Here is a 23,292-nt window from a genome sequence, read left to right on the forward strand (position 1 = left end):
ATGGAAATCTTAGCTCTATGCAAAAGTAAAGTAATGAAAAGGGCATTTGTCATTTAAAATATATATGGATAAAGATAAAATTTTTGTTTCTATATAGGGTATATATGTGTGTATATTATACTGTTCCTATATGTGTGGTATTTATATATGTAATATATTATTTCTACATAGTATTTTTATGGATAGGCAACAAGTAGTTGGAATTTGATATTTAAAATCAATATCATTTACAATAATATCAAAGAACTAGAGGCCTGGTGCATGAATTTTTGTTCGTATGGCGTCCCTCTGGGTGGTCTGCAGGGATTGGGCCGAAACCCGCAGTCCAATGCCGCCTACAGCTCCTACCTGCGGCTCCCGTTCATCCCACCCTACAGTGCCTGCCACAGGCTTGCACCCAATCAGTCCCGATTGGGAGAGGCTTGTGCTGCCATAGCAGCACTCATCAGCCATGAGCCCTGCGTCTGTCGCCCTCCCAAGGGGAGTGGCCTGCGAGTTCAGGCTGAAACTGGCTCTCCAACATCCCCTGAGGGGTCCTGTATTGCGAGAGGGCGCAGGCTAGGCTAATTGACCCCACTGGTGCATGATTAGGCCTGGGAAGGACTGTGGGAGGGCTCCAGTGCATATCCAGCGCATCTCACTCAGTCTCTGTCAGCTGGACCCCAGCAGCAAGCTAACCTACTGGTCGGAGCATCTGCCCCCTGGTGGTCAGTGCACATCAGAGCGACTGGTCGACCAGTTGACTGTGTGCTCCCTGGTGGTCAGTGCACGTCATAGTTATTGGTTGAGAAGCATTAGCATATTACGCTTTGATTGGTTATTCGGTTCTGCCTTTTTGGTTTATTTGAATATTACCCTTTTATTAAGTAGGATGATATTCATAGGAATAAAATTGCCAAAACATCTATAAAATCTCACTTCAAAACTACAAAGTAGGCTTCAGATTTCTGGTCCAGCATGTAAGGAGACACCCACCACTCTATTTTAACAACAATTGAAAAGCTGAATAAAGTGAAAGTATCAACTCTTCTTAAATTCATCAGAGAAGTAGGGGCACAGAGCAAACTACTGCCCCCCATATTGGAGAGACAAACAGGCAGAAACAGAATCATAACCTACTGGAATTGGAACAGAAACCCATGAACACAAACCTCCTTGAGATCTAGTGTGGAGGTAACGAAATTCTAAAACTCTGGAGGTGGGAAGACTGTTATAGGGGGACCCTTCAGTTTTTTTGAGTTAAACCTCTAGAAGGTCTCCAGGTCCATCTAGTGAATATTGGAGAAAAATCCTCTCATGTTTCCCACAGGTGGAAGGTGAAAGGAACTTTTTGGAATACCCCAGCTAGAGATCTCTCTTTTTTAAAATATATTTTATTGATTTTTTTTTTTTTACAAAGAGGAAGGGAGAGGGATAGAGAATTAGAAACGCTGATGAGAGAGAAATCTCAATCAGGTGTCTCCTGCACACCCCCTACTGGGGATGTGCCCACAACCAAGGTACATGCCCTTGACCAGAATCGAACCTGGGACCCTTCAGTCTGCAGGTTGACGCTCTATCCACTGAGCGAAACAGCTTAGAGCCATCTCTCTTAACACGGTCTGCTTACAGGAGAAACTGTTCAGACTTTAACCTACCTAGGAGAAAAGAAATACCCTACTCCTGCTCCCTGTAGCCTTCCAATGGAGGAAGGAAAATACCCAACTCTAATCCCCTCTAGTAAAACTCTCACCTCAGGGCCTGTGGGGGGTTGGGGAGGGAGGTAGAATACTGAAGTTCACATTCCAGGACACAGACTCCCTAAGAGAGTGAAACCTAATGATGGGACTAGTAGAATGTTTCCCATCCCCCCACATCTTACTACTATATTACTAAAGGCCTGTTTGTAAAGCAGTATAATGTTATATATGTATGTGGACTTGCATTCGTTGTAAAAGTATGTGTATTGCAAACTCTAGGGCAGGGGTCCTCAAACTTTTTAAACGGGGCCAGTTCACTGTCCCTCAGACCGTTGGAGGGCTGGACTATAGTTTAAAAAAAAAACTATGAACAAATTCATATGCACACTGCACATATCTTATTTTGAAGTAAAAAAACAAAACGGCAAAAATACCCACATGTGGCCCACGGACTGTAGTTTGAGGACGCCTGCTCTAGGGCAACCACTAGAAAATAGGAATAATTGATATGCAGAGAAAGGAGAGAAAATGGAATATCAAATGCAGTTTTAGTTATAATTGCCAAAACTTGGAAACAACCAAGATGTCCTTTAGTACGTGAATGGATAGATAACCTGTGGTACATTCAGTGTGTAAAAAAAAAAAGAAATGAGCTATCAAGCTTTGAAAAGACATGCATATTACTAAGTGAAGCTAAACTGAGAAGGCTACATACTGTGTGGCTCCAATATATGACATTTAAAAAAGACAAAACTGTGGAGACAATAAAAGATCAGATGTTGGAGAGAGATGAATAGGCAGAGCATGGGATTTTTGGGTAGAGAAACTATTCTGTATGATACTGTAATGGTGGATACATGTCATGATACATTTGTCAAAGCCTATGAATGTACAACATTAAGAGTGAACCTTGCCCTAGCCGGTTCTGCTCACTGGATAGAGCGTCAGCCTGTAGACCAAAGGGTTCCAGGTTTGATTCTGGTCAAGGGCATATATCTTGGTTGGAGCCTTCTCCCTGGTCCAGGCCTTGGTTGGGGCTTATGCAGGAGGCAACAAATTGATGTGTTTCTCTCACATCGATGTTTCACTCTGTCTTTCCTTCTCTCTTCTACTCTCCCTAAAAATCAATGGAAAAATATCCTTGTGTGAGGATTAACAACAACAAAGAAAAATGGAAAAAAAAAAAAAGAGCTTTATTGTAAACTATGGAATTTGGGTGATAATGATGTATCAGTGTAGGTTCATCAGATGTAACAAGTATACCACTTTGGTGCAGGATTTTGATAGTGCAGGAGGGTAGGGAGGAGAGTATAAGGGAACTCTAGGTACTTTTCACTAACTTTTGCTATAAACCTAATCTGCTTTTTATTTATTTATTTATTTATTATTTTTATTTTTTTTTCTAATCTGCTTTTTAAAAGTTTGTTAATTTTTAAAGTATAAAATATTTCTGAGAGAAATTAAAAGAGACCTAAATATTTAGTGAGATATCCCATATTCACAATCAGAAAATTCTTAATTCAAATTGTACTGTACATTCTATGTAATCTCAATCAAAATCCTGGCAGCATTTTTTGTAGAAAGTAACAATCTCATTGAAAACTTACATGAAATTGAAAAAACCTAGATGATGAAAACAAGGTTATAAAAGAAAAAGTTAGAAGACATAAATTACCTGAGTTCAAGTCTTACTTTTAAACTATAATAATTAAGACAATGGTGTTGTCATAAGGATAGATTGATGGACAGATTAGAAAGTATACATATAAGCTCATTGGTTTTCAGCAAAGATTCCAAAGTAATTTAATGGTGAAAAGATAGTATTTTCAACAAATGTTGAAATAACCAGAGGGGTAAAGTGAACCTTGACTTTTATCTCACACTATAAGCAAAAATAGCTTGAAATGGATTAAATATAAAATGGATCTAAATGCAAAAGCTAAAAATTAAGAACATCTATAAGGAAATTATATAGAAAATTTATCTAGCAAGTTTATAGACTTAGTTGTAGGAATCCCTTTCCACGTCCCGCGTGGTCCAGGGTTCCGGTTCAGGGTTCGAGTTCTGGAGAAGGGCCGCACACAAATGAATGGAGACTGAAGAAATTCAATTTGGCAAAATGGGGGGCCAGGCGGTAGTCCACCTCTAGTGGGAGAACTACTGACTGCTCTGGCTCTGCCATCCCTTTTATTGAGGCTTTGGGGAAAACATCTTAGTCAAGATAAACAGAAATATACATGTAGCCCTTAGGCAGGAAATAACAAAAACTTAATGGGACAAACCAAGGTGGAAGCTGCTTCAGCTAACAATATCTCAACTAAAGGGTGAGTGGTTAGAGCAATTAAGGTTGTTGACCAGCCTTCCTGGCTTCCTGTCAACATCTCTCTTTTAGTGAAACTGATTTGTTTCCGGCACTTAATGAAATTTATGTCAAGATTTTTTAAAAAATAATCTTTATTGTTGACAACATTACCTATGTCTTCATTCCCCCTGTCTGTGTCATAGGTAATGCATATCCTATCTAATAATAGACAAATATGCAAATTGACCATACCTCCGACACACCCACAAGCCACGCCCACCATCCAATCAGAGTGAGTATGCAAATTAACCCAAACCAAGATGGCTACAGCCACAGAGAGCAAGGTTTCCTAGGTAACAGAGGAAGCCAAGCTTTCTGCCTGCCCTGGCCAGGCCTAAGCCTCCACTCAAGCTACAAAGTTTCAATTATAGAAGGTAAACAAATTCAAACAAATGGCGGCAGAATGGAGCTTGAGAGAGCAGGCCAGGGTTGCCGCCGGCAACAGGGGAAGCAAAGCTTTCCGCACACCCTGGCCAGGCCCACCCGCTTAAGGCAACAAAGTTTCAATTATAACCCCAACACAAATGGCTGCCGGCCTCGGAGGGAGCCTCAGGCTTGGCTCTGCTCCAGGCTACAAAGTTTCAATTGTAGAAGGAAAATAAATTCCAGATACCAGGGCCTCTGCTTGGGTTGCCAGGGGGCGTGGCCGGCCTGCAAACCACCACAGGCCCCTCACTCAGGCCGCCCCACACCCCAAGGGAACCCCACCTGATCCGGGACGCCCTTCAGGGCAAACCAGCTGGTCCCACCCCTGTACCAGGCCTCTATCCTATCTAATAAAAGAGTACTATGCAGATTGATCATCACTGCAACACACAATAGAGCTGCCCCCATGTGGTCAAAGATCCTGCCCCCATGTGGACACAAGATGGCCACCACAAGATGGCCAGCAGGAGAGGGCAGTTGGGAGGCACCCAGCCTGCAAGGGAGGGCAGTTGAGAGGGACCAAGCCTGCAAGGGAGGTCAGTTGGAGGTGATCAACCCTGCAGGAGAGGGCATTTAGGGGTGACCAGGCCGGCAGTTGAGGGAAGTTGGGGGCAAACAGGCTGGCAGCAGAGTGGTTAGAAGGTGATCAGGCTGGCAGGCAGAAGCGGTTAGGGGCAATCAGGAAGACAGGCAGGCAAGCAGTTGGGAGCCAGCAGTCCTGGATTGTGAGAGGGATGTCCCATATTGGTGAGGGTACAGGCTGGGCTGAGGGACAACCCCCCTCCGTGCACGAATTTCGTGCACCAGGCCTCTAGTATGCATATAAGGTCTTTGGTTAAATTCTTCTTGCCCCTCTCTCCCCTTCCCTCTGAGATTTGTCAGTGTTTTCCATATTTCCATGCCTCTGGTTCTATTGTATTCGTCAGTTTATTTTGTTCATTAGGTTTCTTGTTTGTTTATTTTCATTTTTACTAACCATTGTTGATAAATATGTATTTATTGTCATTTTATTGTTCACATTTTTAATCTTTTTTCTCCTCCTTCTCTTGTATTCTCCTCCTCTTCCTCCTTCCTCCTCATCCTCTTCTCCTCCTCTTCTTCCTCTTCCTATTCCTCTTCTTAAACAATACCCTTCAAATTTCATGTAATACTGGTTTGATGGTGATGAATTCCTTTAGCTTTTATTTGTCTATGAAGGTTAGCTTCATCTGACCTTCAATTCTAAATGATAATTTTGATGGGTAGAGTAATATTGGTTGTAGGTCTTTGCTATTCATCACTTCGAATATTTCTTGCTACGCCCTTCTGGCCTGCAAAGGTTTTGTTGAGAAATCAGCTGACAATTTTATGGGCGCTCCCTTTTAGGTTCTAACTGCTTTTCTCTTGCTGCTTTTAAGATTCTCTCTTTGTCTTCAACCTTTGTCATTTTATTTTTGATGTATCTCGATGTGGGCCTCTTTGAGTTCGTGTTTTGGGACTCTGCACTTCCTGGACATGTAAGTCTATTTCTTTCACCAAGTAGGGGAAGTTTTCTCTCATTATTTCTTCAAATAGGTGTTCAATATCTTGCTATCTCTTTTCTCATTCTGGCTCACCCACCCACCCCCAATGCTAATGTTGGTATGCTTGAAGTTGTCCCAGAGATTCCTTACACTATCTTCTTATTTTGGGGTTATTTTATTTTTACTCTTCTAATTGAGTGGGGGTTTTTTGCTTCCTCATATTGCAGATTGTTGATTTGATTCTCAGCATCCTCAACTCTACCGTTGACTCCTTGTAAATTCTTCTTCTCAGTGTATCTTTCATTTCTGACTGGACCTTTTTCACCCCCAAGTTTAAATTCTCACCAACATTCTTGAAGGTCTCACTATGTCCCTTAAAGCTCTCATCAAGTTCCTTAAGCCTCCTTATAACCATTGTTTTGAACTCTGTATCATATAGTTTGTTTGGTTCCATTTATTTCGGTCTTTTTCTGAAGATTTCTTCTGTTCTTTCATTTATGCTGTTTCTTTGTCTCCTCATTTTGGGTGCTTCCCTGTGTTTGTTGCTATGTATTAGGTAGAGCGGTTATGTCTCCCAAAATTGGTAGAGTTGCCTTGTGTAGTATGGGTCCTGTAGGGCTCAGTAGCTCAACCTCCTCAGTGACCTGAGCTAGACACTTTAGGTGCACTCCTGTGTGGGCTGTGTACACATTCTTGCTGTAGTTGAGTCTTGATTGCTATTGGTGTTACTGGGAGGAATTGACCTCCAGGCCAATTGGCTGTGAGGACCAGCTGCTATCATAGTAGAAGAGCTGATGTTCGGGAGACATTCCTATGGAGCAAAACATACTTCAGTGGGGTTTTGGTGCTCACTGAGTCTGTCCCCTGAGTGTGTCACTTGTGGATGTGTATAGTTATAATCTGGTATGGTCTGAAACTATCCACATGCACTGGCAATGGGGGCCAGGAGTTGCAAAGTCAATCACAGCCTGGGGCCACCTGGCAGCAGTTACAGGGGTTTCTGCAGATGGCTGCTACTTGTATTGAGCTTAGAAGTACCCAGGCAAGGCCAATCTGTGAAGCAAGGCAGGCTTGTGCTAGTGCCAGATCTTGGGCTTCTAATTGATAGGTATGGAATACACTGATGCCAGCTGGTATTTGTTTGAGAGGTTTTAGGAATGTCTGAAACATGAGCCAGGATAGGCCATTTATGTGGATGGGGCTGCAAATTGGGTGGGGTGTGGTCTCAGGGAATCAGCAGAGCTGAGCAAACAGTGTGGGCCAAACTGATGGAAGCTCAGATATGGCTGCCAGTCAGCTCTGCAAGGCAGAAGGTTTCAGCATAGGAACAATGACCCCTGCAAGCACCCCTGTCTGGGAGAAAGCCACCCCCAAGTTCTTATTCTGATGGCATATGTCCCTGAATCAATCTCCCCCCCCCCCCCCCCCCCCCCGCTTTGCCCCCCTACCAAAACACTGTAGCCCAGAGGAATAAACTCCTATTAAGTTTGTGCATGGGCCCTTTTAAGAGCATCTGCCTGGGTCTCCAGCAGGCTGTGTCATCCAACCACAATCCCATCTGGTTTTTACAACCCAAAGTTACGGGGACTACTATTTCCAGCTCTGGAACCATGGACCTGGGAGTCTGGTGTGAGGCTCTAACCCCTTGCTTTTCACAGAGGCCTCCAGAGCCAAACTATCCCACCTGATTAAAAATATGCCAAACGTGGGTGTTAGATCAACCTGTCCCATGCCTTCCTCCTACTAGTCTCAGTGTACTTTATTCTTCTCTAGTTGTAGGACTTCCATTCAGATAGATTTCAGGGAGTTCTGAATGATGGTTGTTCTGTATTTTAGTTATAATTTTGATGTGGTTGTGTGTGGGGGCAAGTACTAGTGTTTACCTGTCACTATCTTGGTTCTCTCCAAAAAATTCTTTCTTTAAATTTATTTTTTTCTTTAAAATATTTATTGTTGAAAGTATTATATATGTCCTTTTTTCCCCATTGACCCTCTCTAGCCTACCCCCAAGGCCTTTACTACCCTATTATCTGTGTCCAGGGCTTATGTATATATGCATATAAGGTTTTTGGTTGATTACCTCCCACCCACCCACCTTCCCCTGCCTTCCATTCAACATTCCGCACTCTGTTCCATGCTTCCATGTCTTTGGATCCACTCCATTCATCAGTTTATTTTGTTAATTAGATACCACACGTGAGTGAAATCATGTGATACTTGTCTTTCTTTGACTGACTTATTTCACTTAGCATGAATACTGTGCATGCCCCTCCATGCTGTCTTAAAGGGTGAGATTCTTCTTATTTACTGCTGCATAGTGTTCCATGGTATAAATGTACCACAGCTTTTTATCCACTCATCTACTGTTGGGTACTTGGGCTGTTTCCAGATCTTAGCTATTGTTAAGTTGTGCTGCTAAGAACATGGGGGTGCATACATTCTTTCTGATTAGTGCTTTGGGTTACTTAGGATATATATTCCTAGATGTGGGGTCAAATGGCAGTTATTTATTTAATTTTTTTAGGGAACTCCATACTGTTTTACATAATGGTTGCACCAGTCTGCATTCCCACCAGCAGTGTACTAGAGTTCCCTTTTTTCCACATCCTTGCCAACACTTGTCATTTGTTGATTTGTTGATGGTAGCCATTCTGAAAGTTGTGAGGTGATACCTCATTGTTGTTTTAATTTGCATCTCTCTGATGATCAGTTACTTTTGAGCATGTTTTCATATGTTTCTTGACCATCTGTATGTCCATTTTGAGAAGTGTTTATTTAGGGAAATAAAAATGGTAGCAGAGTAAGTGGATGCTGCATGGACACGTATAAAGTATTTCTCTCTTTACTGCGTCCAGCACAGCTAGAGAGCGGACAGGAGTCCTGAGTAGGGGTGGCGGGGGATTGAGAAAATGAAAGAGACAGATGCAAAAACAGTAGGGAAAGCTGGGACCGGGTGGGACAGCTGTCCTCTGATGGAGAGACAGTGACCCAGAGCCAGTGCAGCGCGTTTATTATATACAGTATAATTCCAGGAAGTTTTACTAGAGTTTAAAACAAAGGAAATTATGTGAAATCATGGTTAAAGATCAAGCTGTAGCCATGATTAAAGATCAAGCTGTAATTTTTCATTCTTGTGTCTTCTTTGTAATTGTCACTCCTGGCTAAGCTCAGATAATTGCGTCCGTTCCTAGCGCCTGGCTGAACTTAGATAATGAAACCCACCCCCTGGCACCTGAGCTAAGGGTTAGGCTGACAACATACCTGCCTCTGTCACGGTACATCTCCAGGACGTGGCTCTGCCAACGCCACTGAATTCAGCTGACAGTAATTAAGGAAATGCTCATGTGCCTTCCTAGGCGCTCTCTACAGACACTCTCCCAGGAATTACAACTAAAATACAGAAAAACTACCAGAATAATCAATGTAAGATTCACTGGAAAGAACCCTGATACCTGAGGACTGGAAGTGGAGACCTCACAGAGACTGGTAGGAGGACCAGATATGTGAAAGGGCTTGCGAGGTGCCCACAGACAGCAACTGAAGTTCTGGAGAGAGATCACAGCTGTGGAGGGTTGCCACTGAAAACTCTGGGATCTAATCTCCAAGCTGTGCCCTCAGCAGAGAGCACTAGAACTGAAAAGGTTACCCACATAACATCTCGCTGTGAAAAGCAGCAGAGTTACTGTCTGCCAGGGATGGCTGAATTTTCAGGCAACCTCTTAAAGGGCTAACACAAAATGCCTTGTGAAGCCACTGAATTTGTGCTCTGGCAAAGGGATGCAGAGTGGACTGGAGCTATGTGAGCAGAAGACAGGATTTGGGACTCTGGGGTTGGAGCTAGAAGGTAGACACCCCCAGTTTCCTGTGATCAGTCATTTCTTTACGCAGCAGAGGACATCTTTCCCATATAGACATTTGCCTTGCCTCGCGGGAAGACAGTTTACCCTTATAATTGGAAAAAACCTTGCCCTGAGTCCACTTAAGACACTAAAAATAACAATTAGCCTCCAGGCAGAAACAACTGCCCCACCCTGTTGAAAAAAATTCACCATACCTGAGGACAATTGCCTGGGGCCATTTAAGTTGGAGTCCTATCAGTTTGTAGGCAGATGTGCTATCTGGAGGCTTTGAGTCTTTGATCTAACTAGTCAGAAACAGTGTTTGACACTGTCCTGCACTAGTGATTGAGAGGCCTAGAGAATCCACCTAATACATAGTCACAAACCCAAACAGGCAGCCAAAGAGAGGAGACAAAGAAAGAACCCCCAAATGAAAGATCCAGAGAATTATCCAAAAGAACAGATAAATGAAGGAGAAATAAGAAATTTATCTGAAACAGAGTTCAGTGTAATGATGGTAAAGCCCCTCAACAGCTGTGGGAATCCCTTTCCACGTCCCGCGTGGTCCAGGGTTCCGGTTCAGGGTTCGAGTTCTGGAGAAGGGCCACACACAAATGAAAGGAGACTTGAAGAAATTCAATTTAGCGAAATGGGGGGCCAGGTGGTAGTCCACCTCTAGTGGGAGAACTACCACCTGCTCTGGCTCTGCCATCTCTTTTATTAAGGTTTTGGGGAAAAAACATCTTAGGCAAGATAAACAGAAATATACATGTAACCCTTAGGCAAGAAATAATAGAAACTTACATAGAACAAACAAAGGTGAAGGCTGTTTCAGCTAATAATATCTCAACTAAAGAAGTGAGTGGTTAGAGCAATTAAGGTTGTTGACCAGCCTTCCTGGCTTCCTGTCAACATCTCTCTTTTTAGTGAAACTGATTTGTTTCCTGCAAACAGCATTCAAAAAGATATAGTAGCTATGTAAAAAGAACAGTGGAAAATAATGACATTACACAAATAAAGAACACATTGGAAGGAATCCACAACAAATTAGGGGAACCTGAGGATCGAATCAGTCAATTAGAAGACAGGGTTTAAAAAATCAGAGAACCAAAATAAAGAAAAACAATTAAAAAACAGGAGGACAGCTCAAGATAGCTATGGGACAATGTGAAACATAACTATATTAGATAGCAGGTGTGCCAGAAGAGGGAGAAAGGGATAGAGAATGTGTTTGAAGATATAATGGCAGAAAACTTCCCTAACCTGGTGAAGGAAAGAGTCACACAAGTTCAGGAGGCGCACAGAGTCCCAAGCAAGAAGAAGTCTACCAGGCCTAATCTCAGACACATCATAATGAAAATGCCAAAAATTAAAGACATTGAGCAAATCTTAAAGTCAGCAGGACAAAAGCAAATTACTTGCAATGGAGTTTCCACAAGGATGCCACCTGATTTCTCATCAGAAACTCTATAGGTCAGAAGAGAATGGCATGAAATACTCAAGGTAATGGAAAGCAAAGATCTGAAACCAAGATTACTATATCCAGCAAAGCTATCATTAAAAATAGATGGTCAAATAAAGAGCTTACCAGACAAAAAAAAAAAAAAAAAGGTTAAAGGAGTATATCACCACCAAACCAGCATTACCCGAAATACTAAAGAGACTGCTGTAATGAGGAGAAGAAAAGAGAGAAACCTACGCATACAAAATTAAAATGGCAATAAATAAGTACCTATCAATAATAACACTAAATATAAATGGATTAAATGCTCCAATCAAAAGGCATGGGGTAGCTGAATGGATACAAAACATGACCCATCTTTATGCTGTCTATAAGAGAACCACCTCAGAACAAAATATACAAACAATATGAGAGTGAAAGGGTAGAAAAAATTTTTCCTTGAAAATGGAAAAATAAAAGCTGGAGTAGCACTAGAACTCATATTTGATAAAATAAACTTCAAAATGAAGGCTATCACAAGAGACACAAAGGTCCTTTCATAATATTAAATGCATCAATCAACAACCCTAAAGACTCCGCCAAAAATCTACTAGATGTAATAAATTGATTTGGCAATGTAGCAGGATAAAAAATCAACACCCAAAAATCTACAGCTTTTTTATACATCAATAATGAATTCTCAGAGAAACTAAACAAGGAATCCCATTTACCATTGCAACACAAAAATTAAGATACTTAGGAATAAACTTGATCAAGGAGGCAAAAGACTTGTAGTTGGAAAAACTACAGGATGTTGAAAAAAAATAATAGAAGATGATATAAACAAGTGGAAGAATATACTGTGTTTATGGATTGGTAGAATCAACATCATTAACATGCCCATACTACCCAAGAAATCTACATATTCAATGTAATACCTATTAAAATACCAACAGAATATTTCATAGAGCTAAAACAAATACTCCAAAAATTTATATGCAATGAAAAATACTCGGAATAGCTGCAGCAATTTTGAGAAAGAAAAAGTTGGAGGAATCGAAATACCAGATTTCGAGTTATAATCAAAGCCTGGTATTGGCACAAGAACAGGCATGTAGATAATGGAGCAGAACAGAGAATCCAGAAATTGACCCAAGCAATTACACTTAATGACTATTTGACAAAGGAGGCAAGCGCAAACAATGGAGTCAAGACAGTCTCTTCAATAAATGGTGTTGGGGCCCTAACTGGTTTGGCTCAGTGGATAGAGCGTCAGCCTGTGGACTGAAGGGTCCTAGGTTCGATTCCAGTCAAGGGCATGTACCTTGGTTGCGGTCACATCCCCAGTGGGGAGTGTGCAGGAGGCAGCTGATCGATGTTTCTCTCTCATCGATGTTTCTAACTCTCTATCCCTCTACCTTCCTCTCTGTAAAAAGTCAATAGAATATATTTTAAAAATAAAAATAAAAAAATAAATGGTGTTGGGAAAATTGGACAGATACATTCAAAAAAATGAAACTAGACCACTAACTTACACCATATACAAGAATAAACTCAAAGTGGATAAAAGACTCACTCAAAGATACCATAGGCAGCAAAATCTCAGACATCTCTTGTAGCAATATGTTTTTATATATCTCCTAAGGCAAAGGAAACTAAGGAGAAAATAAATGGGTCTACATCAAAATAAATGGGACTACATCAAAGCTTCTGCACAGCAAAAGAAACCATCAACAAAACAAAAAGGGAGCCCACTATGTGGGTGAACATATTTTGCAATGATACATCTGATAAAGGGTTAATATCCAAAACATATAAGAAACTCATACAACTAAACAAAAGTAATTCTCTTTCGTTGTAGAATATCTCGTTTTGGATTTAGGATGATGATGGCTTCATAAAAAGAGCTTGGGAGTGTTTCTTCCTCTTGGATTTTCTGGAATAGTTTGAGAAGTACAGGTGTGAGTTCTTCGAATGTTTGGTAAAACTCCCCTGTGAAGTCATCCAGACCTGGGCTTTTGTTTGGTGGGAATTTTTAGATTACTGCTTTTATTTCATCAGTTGTTACTGGCCTATTCAGGTTTCCTGATTCCTCCTGAATCCGTTTTGCAAGATTGTATTTTCTAAGAATTTGTCCATTCCTCCCAGGTTGTCCAGTTTGTTGGCATATAATTGTTCCTAGTATTTTCTTACAATCCTTTGTGTTTCTCTGATATCTGTGATTCTTTCTCTGCTTTAGTTTCTGATTTTATTTGTTTGGGTCCTTTCTCATTATTTCTTGATGAGTTGGGGTAACAGTTAATCAATCTGTTTATTCTATCAAAGAACCAGCTCTTGGTTTCATTGATTTTTTTTTTGTACTTTTTATTTCCTTCCTTCTGTGCTTTTCTTGTTGTTCTCTTTCTAGTTCTTTAAGTTGTAGGGTTAAATAGTTTATTAAGTAGACAACATAGAGTTGGGTCATGCTTTTCTATCCACTCAGCTACCCTACATCTTTTGATTGTGGCATTTAATCTATTTACATTTAGGTTTATTATTAATAGACTGGAGACCCGGTACATGACATTCGTGCACTGGGGGGTTGGGGGCCTCTCAACCCTGCCTGCACCCTCTCACAGTCTGGGACCCTTCGGCTTAGGGCCTAAGCTGGCAGTTGGACACCCCCCAAGGGTTCCTTAGCGCTGCTGCTGAGGAGCAAGAGGCTCTCGCTACCGCCGCTGCACTCATTAGCTGTGAACCCCTATTCTGGCTGCACAGCGCTCCCCCTGTGGGAGCACACTGACCACCAGATCCTGTTTTGAACGTTTGCCCCCTGGTGGCCAGTGCACATCATAGCAACTGGTTTTTTGCCCTTCAATCAATTTGCATATTAGGGTTTTATTATATAGGATTCTTATTTATTTCTACTTTAATTCTGAATGGCTAGGTTTCTCTCTCTCCATCTTTTTCTCATTACAGCAGTCCCTTTAGCATTTCTTGTAATGCTGGTTTGGTGTTATTATACTCCTTTAACCTTTTTTTTTTTTTTTTTTTGGAAAGCTCTTTATTTGACCATCTATTTTTTTTTTAAATATATATATTTTATTGATTTTTTTTTTACAGAGAGGAAGGGAGAGGAATAGAGAGTTAGAAACACCGATGCGAGAGAAACATCGATCAGCTGCCTCCTGCACTGGGGGTGTGCCCACAACCAAGGTACATGCCCTTGACCGGAATCGAACCTGGGACCCTTCAGTCCACAGGCCGATGCTCCATCCACTGAGCTAAACTGGCTAGGGCTGACCATCTATTTTTAATAAAAGCTTTGCTGGATATCGAAATCTTGGTTTCAGATCTTTGCTTTCCATTACCTTGAGTACTTCATGCCATTCCCTTCTGGCAGGTAGTGTTTCTGATAAAAAATCAGATAGCAGCCTTATGGGAGCTTCTTTGCAGGTAACAATTTGCTTCTCTCTTGTTGCCTTTAAGATTCTCACTTTGTCTTTAATTTTTGTCATTTTAATTATAATGTTTCTAGGAATGGGCCTGTTTGGGTTCATCTTGCTTGGGACTCTGTGTGCCTCCTGAACTTGTGTGACTCTTTCCTTCACCAGGTTAGGGAAGTTTTCTGCCATTATTTCTTCAAACACATTCTCTATTCCTTTCTCCCTTTCTGCCTCTGCTGGCACACCTACTATTCAAATATTGCTACATTTCATGTTGTCCCACAGCTCCCTTAAGCTGTTATCCTGTTTTGTAATTATCTTTGTTTCTCTGATTGATTTTTTTCTACCTTTTCTTCTAATTCACTGATTCGATCCTCAGGTTCCACTAATCTGCTGTGTATTCCTTCTGATGTCTTCTCTGTTTGTACTGTCAGTCTTTATTTCTGTTTTCATAGTTACTATGTCTTTACTTATGCTGTTGAGCATCTTTACCATCATTATTCAGAACTCTATAAAATATAAATTTCTTCTCTCCATTTCCTTTATCTGTTCTTCTGGAGAATTCTCTTATTATTTCACTTGGGAGTTGGTTCTTTATTTCCTTATTTAGGCTGCCTTTTTGGGTTTGGGATTATGTATCAGGTAAATCTGATATGCCTCTCAATCTCTAGTGCAGGACAGTGTCAACCACTGTTTCTGACTAATTAGGTCAGTCACAGACTCAAAGCCTCCAGTGACTGCCTCTGCCTGTAGTCTCGAATACCCCTCGGGCAATAGTCCACAGGTGTGGTGAGAGTCTTTCCAACAGGGTGTGGCAATTGCTTCCACCTAGGGTCTAATTGATATTTTCAGTGTCTTAAATGAGTCTCAGAAACTCCACACTGTGGGGCAAGGTGTTTTCTAATAGGGTGGGACAACTGTCTTCCCCACAGGCAAAAACCACCTATATAGCAATTATCTGTTTTGGAAAGATGTCCTCTGTAGCAAGAGGGAATGACTGAGCCCAGGAAACCAGGGATGTCTGCCTTCTCTGCTCTAACCCTAGGGTTCCCAAACTTGGCTTCTGCTCACACAGCTCTAGTCCACTCTGCCCTCCCTCTGGCGGAGCACAGGGTGAGTGGCTTTACAGGGATTTTTGTGTGTTGGCCCTTTGAGTGTGCCTACATTTCCAGCCATCTCTCCCTGGCAGGCAACAACCCTACTGCTTTTCATAGCAGATATTATGTGGGTATCCTTCTCAGTTCTGATGCTCTCTGCGTGGGGATTAGACTCCAAAGTTCTCAATGACAACCCCACACCGTTGAGGTATCTCTCCAGAAATTTAGTTGCTCTCTGTGGAAACCCAGCCAGCCCTTTTGAGCCTCCAGCCCTCCTACTAGTCTCTGTGTGGTCTTCACTTTCGGTCCTTGGGTATCAGGGTTCTTTCCAGTAAGTCTTCAGTTGATTATTAAAGATTTTTTTTTTTTTTTTGTATTTTAGTTGTACTAGTAATTCCAGTTTGGTCCTGGGAGCATGTCCCAGCAGCATCCACTTACTCCATCTCCATTTTTATCTCCCCAATACTCAAGATTTTCTTAACAAAAATTCTGATTTAAATATTAACTCATAAAAGTGGTGTCAGGGTCAGATAGGAGCAGAAAACAATCTTCTGATTCAGGATATTTTATAACCATAATTATGGTCAAGGTATCTTAATGGGTTTCTTTCACTTGAAGACAAGTATATGTGTTAGGTTGACATTTTATATTTTGTACCTTTATGTATATTGTATACTTATAGATAATGTATTTGTATTCATTGTAAGTAGATCTCTACTGAATATTAATTGTCCATTATTATTGGTCATATAATTAATTGGTAATACATGGAATTTCTTGGGTATTTGATTTTATCACTTCCAACCCCCTTCCCCACACACACACACACACACACAGATTTATTAGATTAAAATATATCAGGTGGGAAATGTTAAGTTAGAAGAATTCTAACTATTGATTATATGTTTAAGCCTAACAATGCATGTTTAGTTCTTTTTTTTTTTTTTATCATTTTAGTAACGATGATGTTGTGTTGATTTCTGTGGAAAATCCTAGTTTGACAACACCAATTACATCAAATCTAACAGGTATCTTAAGTTGATTAAAATGCAATTTATTAATTTAGAAAAGCTTCAAATTAGTATTTGTTTCGAGAATTGAATATTACCTTTTAATAAAATAAAATTCTACTCTTAAAATGTTTTAATTTACTGATATATTTGATTTATATTACCTAAGTAAATAAAGGACTTCTCGATATAATTAAAATTTCTTTTTAATCTGTGTTTATCAATTTATGGTCTTTTATTTCCTTACTGTTTACTGGCTTTGTAAGTTATACAGCTACTTAACCTGTCACACATACATTATTTTTACTTCTTTGCTCTGGCCTATGTTGGTGGGGTGTTATTGTTTTTTTTATGTTTATTTATTCATTTTAGGGAGAGGGAGAGAGAGAGAAGCATTTAGTGGTTGACTCTTGAATGTGACCTGAGCAGGGATGGAACCTACAACCTTGTTATAGTGGGATGACACTCTAACAAGTTGAACTATCCAGCCAGTGCAAAGTTTGGCAATTCTTTAGTATACATTTTTTTTAATTTTTGGTGTTTTTATAATACTGTTGTTGCTCTTTAGAGTTCTTATTATGCTTACGTGCACTATTATACCTTAACCTTAGATTTCAAATAAATTTACTCTCCAAATAGCTCTCTGGTTGGCCCATCATTGCTCATTCAAAATTCTCCATTTCCTTTTCATTTTAAATGATATATTAGAGTATTGGCATTTTAATTTCAGAAAGCTCTGCCTCCACATACTTGTATGTAGCTACTTAATTGCCCCTGTGGTTTGGACTGCTGCTATTGTGAATAAAATAGTTTTAACGGATCCCTGAGGTTTTCTTATTGGTTCTATGAAGAATGCTCAGCCATCTCAGGTAGTCTGGTCAAAAGATACTGAACAAAAAATGTGTACATTTCCAAGTTTATTTCCTAAAATGGTATTTACAGATAGATTTTCAAGAGTTGCTAATATAGTTGTAAAGTTTCAGAAGGACAAAATATTATGAACTAAAATTATATTTTGTTTTAACTTGCTCATTAATCTTTGGTATAGATAAAGTCAATTGAGTTACTTTTTATGATTGTATAATAAGCAGATAATTATCATTCTATTGTGTTTTAGCATTCATATAAAGTCCATACATATTTAATAGTTTAATAAACTTGCCAAATGTTCATATTTTAATAATTTTCTTTCAGATACTAGAAAAATTACATCAGGAAATTATAATTCATCTAATGCTGATACTGAAGTTAGGGTAGGTAATAAGTATTGTCTTTGAATGTTGTTTATTTGAATATGTTAGTTCTAGTAGTTAGCATAACCAGGTTATAGTCTAGCTTGCATTAAAATGCAAACAGCTAATGATAAGTCTGATTTACAGTCATACTTACCAAATTAACTTATTAGGACCCTACCTAGTCATATTCTCAGAAACTATAAAGTATTTCATTAGTTTCTTTTTCACACAGAGAGTTAAATTAAACCATAAATATTTATAAACTATTCAATCTCTAACTTCTGTATGGTAATTTAAAATTGTGTTTTATTTTTTAAAAACATCTTTCTGTTATTGAGGCAAAATCTTTTTTTTTAACCTAACTTTTTAGGTTGTAGAGGAAAACAATCTTGATTGTGTAATCGATCTGACCAAAGAAGGTCTATCAATCTGCAACACAGGTAACAGCTTTGTTTTTTTATAAAAAGAAGGAAGGGTAACAACTCAAAATGTGTTTGACCTGTTTATGAATTTTATTTTAGTATGTGTGTGTTTATAGCTCTATATAATTTTTTATCACATGTTTACATTCATGTTACTGCTACCACAATCAAGCACACAACTGTTCTGTCACTACAAGATTTCATCATGCTTATTTTTTTATAGGCACACCTACTTCCCGCTCCCATTCTCTAAATCCAGACAGCTGTGAATCTGTTTCTACCTTTATAGTTAGGATATTTCATGGATGTCATGTAAATGTGATAATGCAGTATCTTGTGAGATTTGCTTTCACTTAGTATGATTTCCTGTGAATGTTATCTAAGTTATTGGGTATAAATATTTCTCTCTTTTTGAGTAGGGGCGACGGGGGATTGAGAAAATGAAAGAGTCAGACACAAAGACAGTAGGGAAAGCTGGGACTGGGTGGGAAAGCTGTCCTCTGATGGAGAGACAGTGACCCAGAGCCAACACAGTGCGTTTATTTTATACAGTAAGATACCAGGAAGTTTTACTAAATTTTAAGATAAGAAAATATGTGCATTCTTGTGGCTTCTTTGTAATCATCACTTCTAAGTGGGCCCGGATAATTGAATTTGTTCCCGGTGCCTGGCTGGATTTCGATAATGAAATCCACCCCCTGGCGCCTGAGCTAAAGGTCAGACTGACAACACACCTGCCTCTGGCAAGTTATGTTTCCAAGGCATGGCTCTGCCAGGCACCCCTGGATTCAGATGACAATCAGCTCAGCGGCCTTTCCCAGGCACTGTCTACAATTGGGTATATTAGTTTTATCTTTTATTGCTGAGTAGTATTCCATGGTATGGATGTATTTTATTTTATATATAACTAGAGGCCTGATGCACGAAATTCATATAAGAGTAGGCCTTCGTGTCCCAGGCTGCTGCGGCCCCGGCTGCCTTGTGATCCCCCACCCTCCGCCCACTGGTCATTCTGGAAGGTCATTCTGCCATCCGGTCTAATTAACATATTAGCTCATTTATATAGGACTAGTGGCCCAGTGCATAAAATTCGTGCACATTAAAAGAGAATGAATTAGAGGAAATATTTTAATATTGCTATTTGCCCTTTCTCTATAATAGAATTGTCAGAGATTAAAGAAAAATAGTAAAATGTATATGAAAATCTCCCTCCTGTCAGAATCTGGGGCACGCCACAGGACCTAGAGTCAGTCAAGTCCCTGCCCACCACCTACATACACTTCAAGAATGCAAGAGACCCAGACCCGGCAAGCCTCACCCCATCAAGCCCCTCTGGGTGGCGGGTCCAGCCTCAGGTCCCCCAGCCCAGCGCCGGTAAGGGTCTCAGCCTCAGGTCACCTGGCCCAGCACCAGGTGTGGGGTGCGGCCTGAGGTCCCCCATCTAGCCCTGCCGGGCAGGGACGCAATCTTAGTTCTCCTTGGATGGGGGGCACAGCCTGAGGTCCCTTGCCCTGTCCAGGCTCCATGCAGTCTCAGGTCCCTGCTGTTTGATCATGATGTAACAGTGTCCCGGCTAATTTGCATATTCCTCTATTATATGTATAGACATTTTATCCATTTACTCTGAAAGATATCTAGGTTATTTGAGACTACTATGAATCTCTTTTCTACCTATGGTATACATTTTTAACTCCTAACCTATAACAATAGTGGTTGTGAGAGGATTTTAGGGCATGTAAACAAATCCAACAAAAGGCACTGGAGCAAAAAAGGAGCAGCTTTAATCAAATACCAGTTTGCAAACCAGGAAGACAAGGCCTCTGGTAGAAACCAAAAGCACTCTTCCACAACAAAGGCTAGTCCATTTTTTATGGAAACCTTCCCACCCATAGTTCCCATATTTGTCTGCTTCATGTAAATGAGGTTTCCAAATTGTACTGTTTGGATTGGTTAGCATAAATTCAAATAAGGGCACATTTTGTATAGTTCTGATTGATTGGGGCTGGTCATAGTCTATTGGTTGGATAATAACATGGCAATCCTATATAATAAAACCCTAATATGCAAATTGAACGGTAGAATGACCAGTCACTATGATGCACACTTGACCACCAGAGAGATAGGTGGGACTCTGCTCAGCCATAAGCCAGGCTGACGGCTGGGAGTACAGTGGCGGTGGTGGAAGCCTCTCACGCCTCCTCAGCAGCGCTAAGAATGTCTGATTGTTGCTTAGGCCCACTCCCCTGCGGGGGAGTGGCAGGAGGACATCCTTCAAGGGGTCCCGGACTGTGAGAGGATGCAAGCCAGGCTGAGAGCCCCCGCACCCTCTGAGTGCATGATTTTTTTGTATGAAACTGTACACTTGAATATTTAAAGGTTATTTGTGTCAGCTCTTGTGTGGTGATTACCCTACAGATTAATTAGAACTAGATTTATGAAATCATAAACAGTTTAAAAAGTTTGTACAGACTCTTGCAATTATAATCACAAAGTCATTATCTCTTCCAAAAAGTTTTTTAGCATAGTAAATAAAGTGACTAATAAATTTGAATCACAATGCAGACTCTTAATTATCCTTGTCCATAACAAAATATATATTTCAATTAGAAGATATTCATTGAGTATATTAAACAGTATATCATTGTACACAATGGATCCAAAATGATTTTTTAATGCTTATTAGTTATGTTTAAATTTCTGAAATGTTTAGAAGTTAGCATTCTACCCAGCCCTACAACTTTCCAAGATGAAACCCCTTTTCTTACCATCCTCATACTGTCTCTAGTTGTTTTCAAAACATTCTGGCACCTGTTAACCCCTCTTTCTTTCCTCATCCACATTTTCTCTATATTTTGCCTTTTCTTTCTTCTCAATGTCTCTTTTCCACTCTCCCTTCTGTCCCTCCTCCTTCCCTTTTCTCAGTCCACAATTCCCATCTAAGTAATTCCTTTTAGGCTAACACAGAACTCAGCAGTAGAAATTCCTTCAATCCCAGCCTGCATGATTTTTCCCATGACTCTGTGTATCGCAAATTCAAGCAGGATTGTAAATAGCTCTATGTTTGCAAGTATCCTTGTTAACCTTACAAAGCAGAATCCACCTCTGGGACCACTGAGCAGGGATCCCTCTCCCATGTGTAATTTTTCCTCGTTACCAGTTACATAATGACTTAACTATTTACCTTAAGTGGGGAATTTCTCACATTATAGGAAAATTCTCTATTTGCTAACTTTGGATCTTGAATTTTTATCAAAAGTTTTTCTTCACAGTTTTATAATTTTAGTTCACATTTAATTATCATGGTGTAAACTATTATTTCCTTAAAGGCTAAGGGATTGAATGTCACAGATGAATTTAACTGTTTAAATCTTATGTTGTTCACAGAAAATTCAGTATCCATGCTGGAATCATATATGAAATCTGTTTCAATCTCAAAAGAGACAACCGAAGTGGCCCTAAATGAAACCCAGGTATTGATATGAAATGCTCTGAAAGGGATAGTCATTCCAAATTGAGTAGAAATGGAAGTGCCCGTTTTACTCATGAAGAAATATTTTGGTTAGATCTAGCTTAGAAAGCACTTAATGTCCTTTTGTAAATTTTCTGTTGTACCCGGTCAATGTGGCTTGGTGGTTGAGTGCTAACCTATGAACTAGATCATAATTCAATTCCCAGTCGGGGCACCTGCTTGGGTTTTGGGCTCAATCATCGATTGGGGGGTGCATGTAGGAGGCAGTCAATCAGTGATTTTTCTCTCATCATTGATGTTTTTATCTCCCTCTCTGAGAGCAATCCTATGTAATAAAGAGGTAATATGCAAATTGACCATCACATCCTCACAAGCTGGCTTCCTACGACCAGGCTTGCAGGGAGCTTAGTGAAGGACGTCTAAATGACTGAACAAGCATGCTGCATGGGGCGACTAGGCCGGTGGGGAGGGCGCAGTTAGGGGAAACCAGGCCAGCAAAGGGGGGGGGGCAGTTGGGGGTGACCAGGCAGGTAGGCAGGTGAGCGATTAAGAGCCAGGGGTCCCAGATTGTGAGAAGGTGCAGGCTCGGCTGAGGGGATCCCCCCCCCCATGCACAAATTTTGTGCACCGTGCCTCTAGTAAAAATATATTTAAAATAAAAATAAATGTTCTATTGTGAGTGTACTTACACAGTTCAAATAATTTCATTGAATTTTCTAGAAGCTACAAAAATTAAAACAAATACATTATTTTACTCAACAAAGTTGAAAAGATTTTTAAGAGTTGCTGACAATGGATGCAAATGGGTGTTTTCATACACTCATACTTTTTGTGCAAGTTAGCACAGTGTTTTGGAACACAATTTGGAAGTAAAATGGAATATTATCCAGAATGTCTGGAACCTAACCCATTCTGGTTAGTGTGATTTCCAGAGTGTAGAAGTCTAAAATGTCAAAGAAACTTAACCTTAAAAGACCTGGATCCAGCCTTACATATTCTCAAAGAATCCTTTTGTTTTATCCTATATAATAAAAGCCTAGGTGGTGCCAGACCCTCATGCAACATCATCACAAGATGGCCAGCAGGGGAGGGTAGTTGGGGGCCATCAGGCTGGCAGGCAGAAGTGGTTAGGAGCAGTCAGGCAGGCAGGCAGGCGAGCAGTTAGGAGCCAGCAGTCCCGAATTGTGAGAGGGAAGTCTTGACTGCTGGTTTAGGCCAGATCCTTGCGGGATCAGGCCTAAACCAGTAGTCAGACATCCCCCGAGGGGTCCCAGATTGGAGAGGGTGCAGGCCAGGCTGAGGGTGCAAGAATTTCATGCACCAGGCCTCTAGTCTATCCTACCTAATAAAAGAGTAATACGCAAATTGACCCTAAGTTCCCTACG

At 40.4% G+C, this 23,292-nt stretch overlaps 1 protein-coding gene across 2 annotated transcripts in view; it reads left to right on the forward strand.

Moving 5' to 3' along the window:
* Nucleotides 1–23,292, forward strand: part of ATF7IP2 (activating transcription factor 7 interacting protein 2) — a 106,835-nt gene that overhangs the window by 80,708 nt on the left and 2,835 nt on the right. For both annotated transcript variants that reach the window (XM_054714723.1, XM_054714724.1), the window contains 4 exons: nucleotides 16,729–16,799; nucleotides 17,976–18,034; nucleotides 18,387–18,456; nucleotides 21,823–21,908. In XM_054714723.1, the coding sequence (XP_054570698.1) occupies nucleotides 16,729–16,799; nucleotides 17,976–18,034; nucleotides 18,387–18,456; nucleotides 21,823–21,908 (286 nt within the window). The remainder of the gene's footprint in view (nucleotides 1–16,728; nucleotides 16,800–17,975; nucleotides 18,035–18,386; nucleotides 18,457–21,822; nucleotides 21,909–23,292) is intronic.

Source organism: Eptesicus fuscus, chromosome 4 (assembly GCF_027574615.1).
Source record: "Eptesicus fuscus isolate TK198812 chromosome 4, DD_ASM_mEF_20220401, whole genome shotgun sequence".
Lineage (NCBI taxonomy): Eukaryota > Metazoa > Chordata > Mammalia > Chiroptera > Vespertilionidae > Eptesicus > Eptesicus fuscus.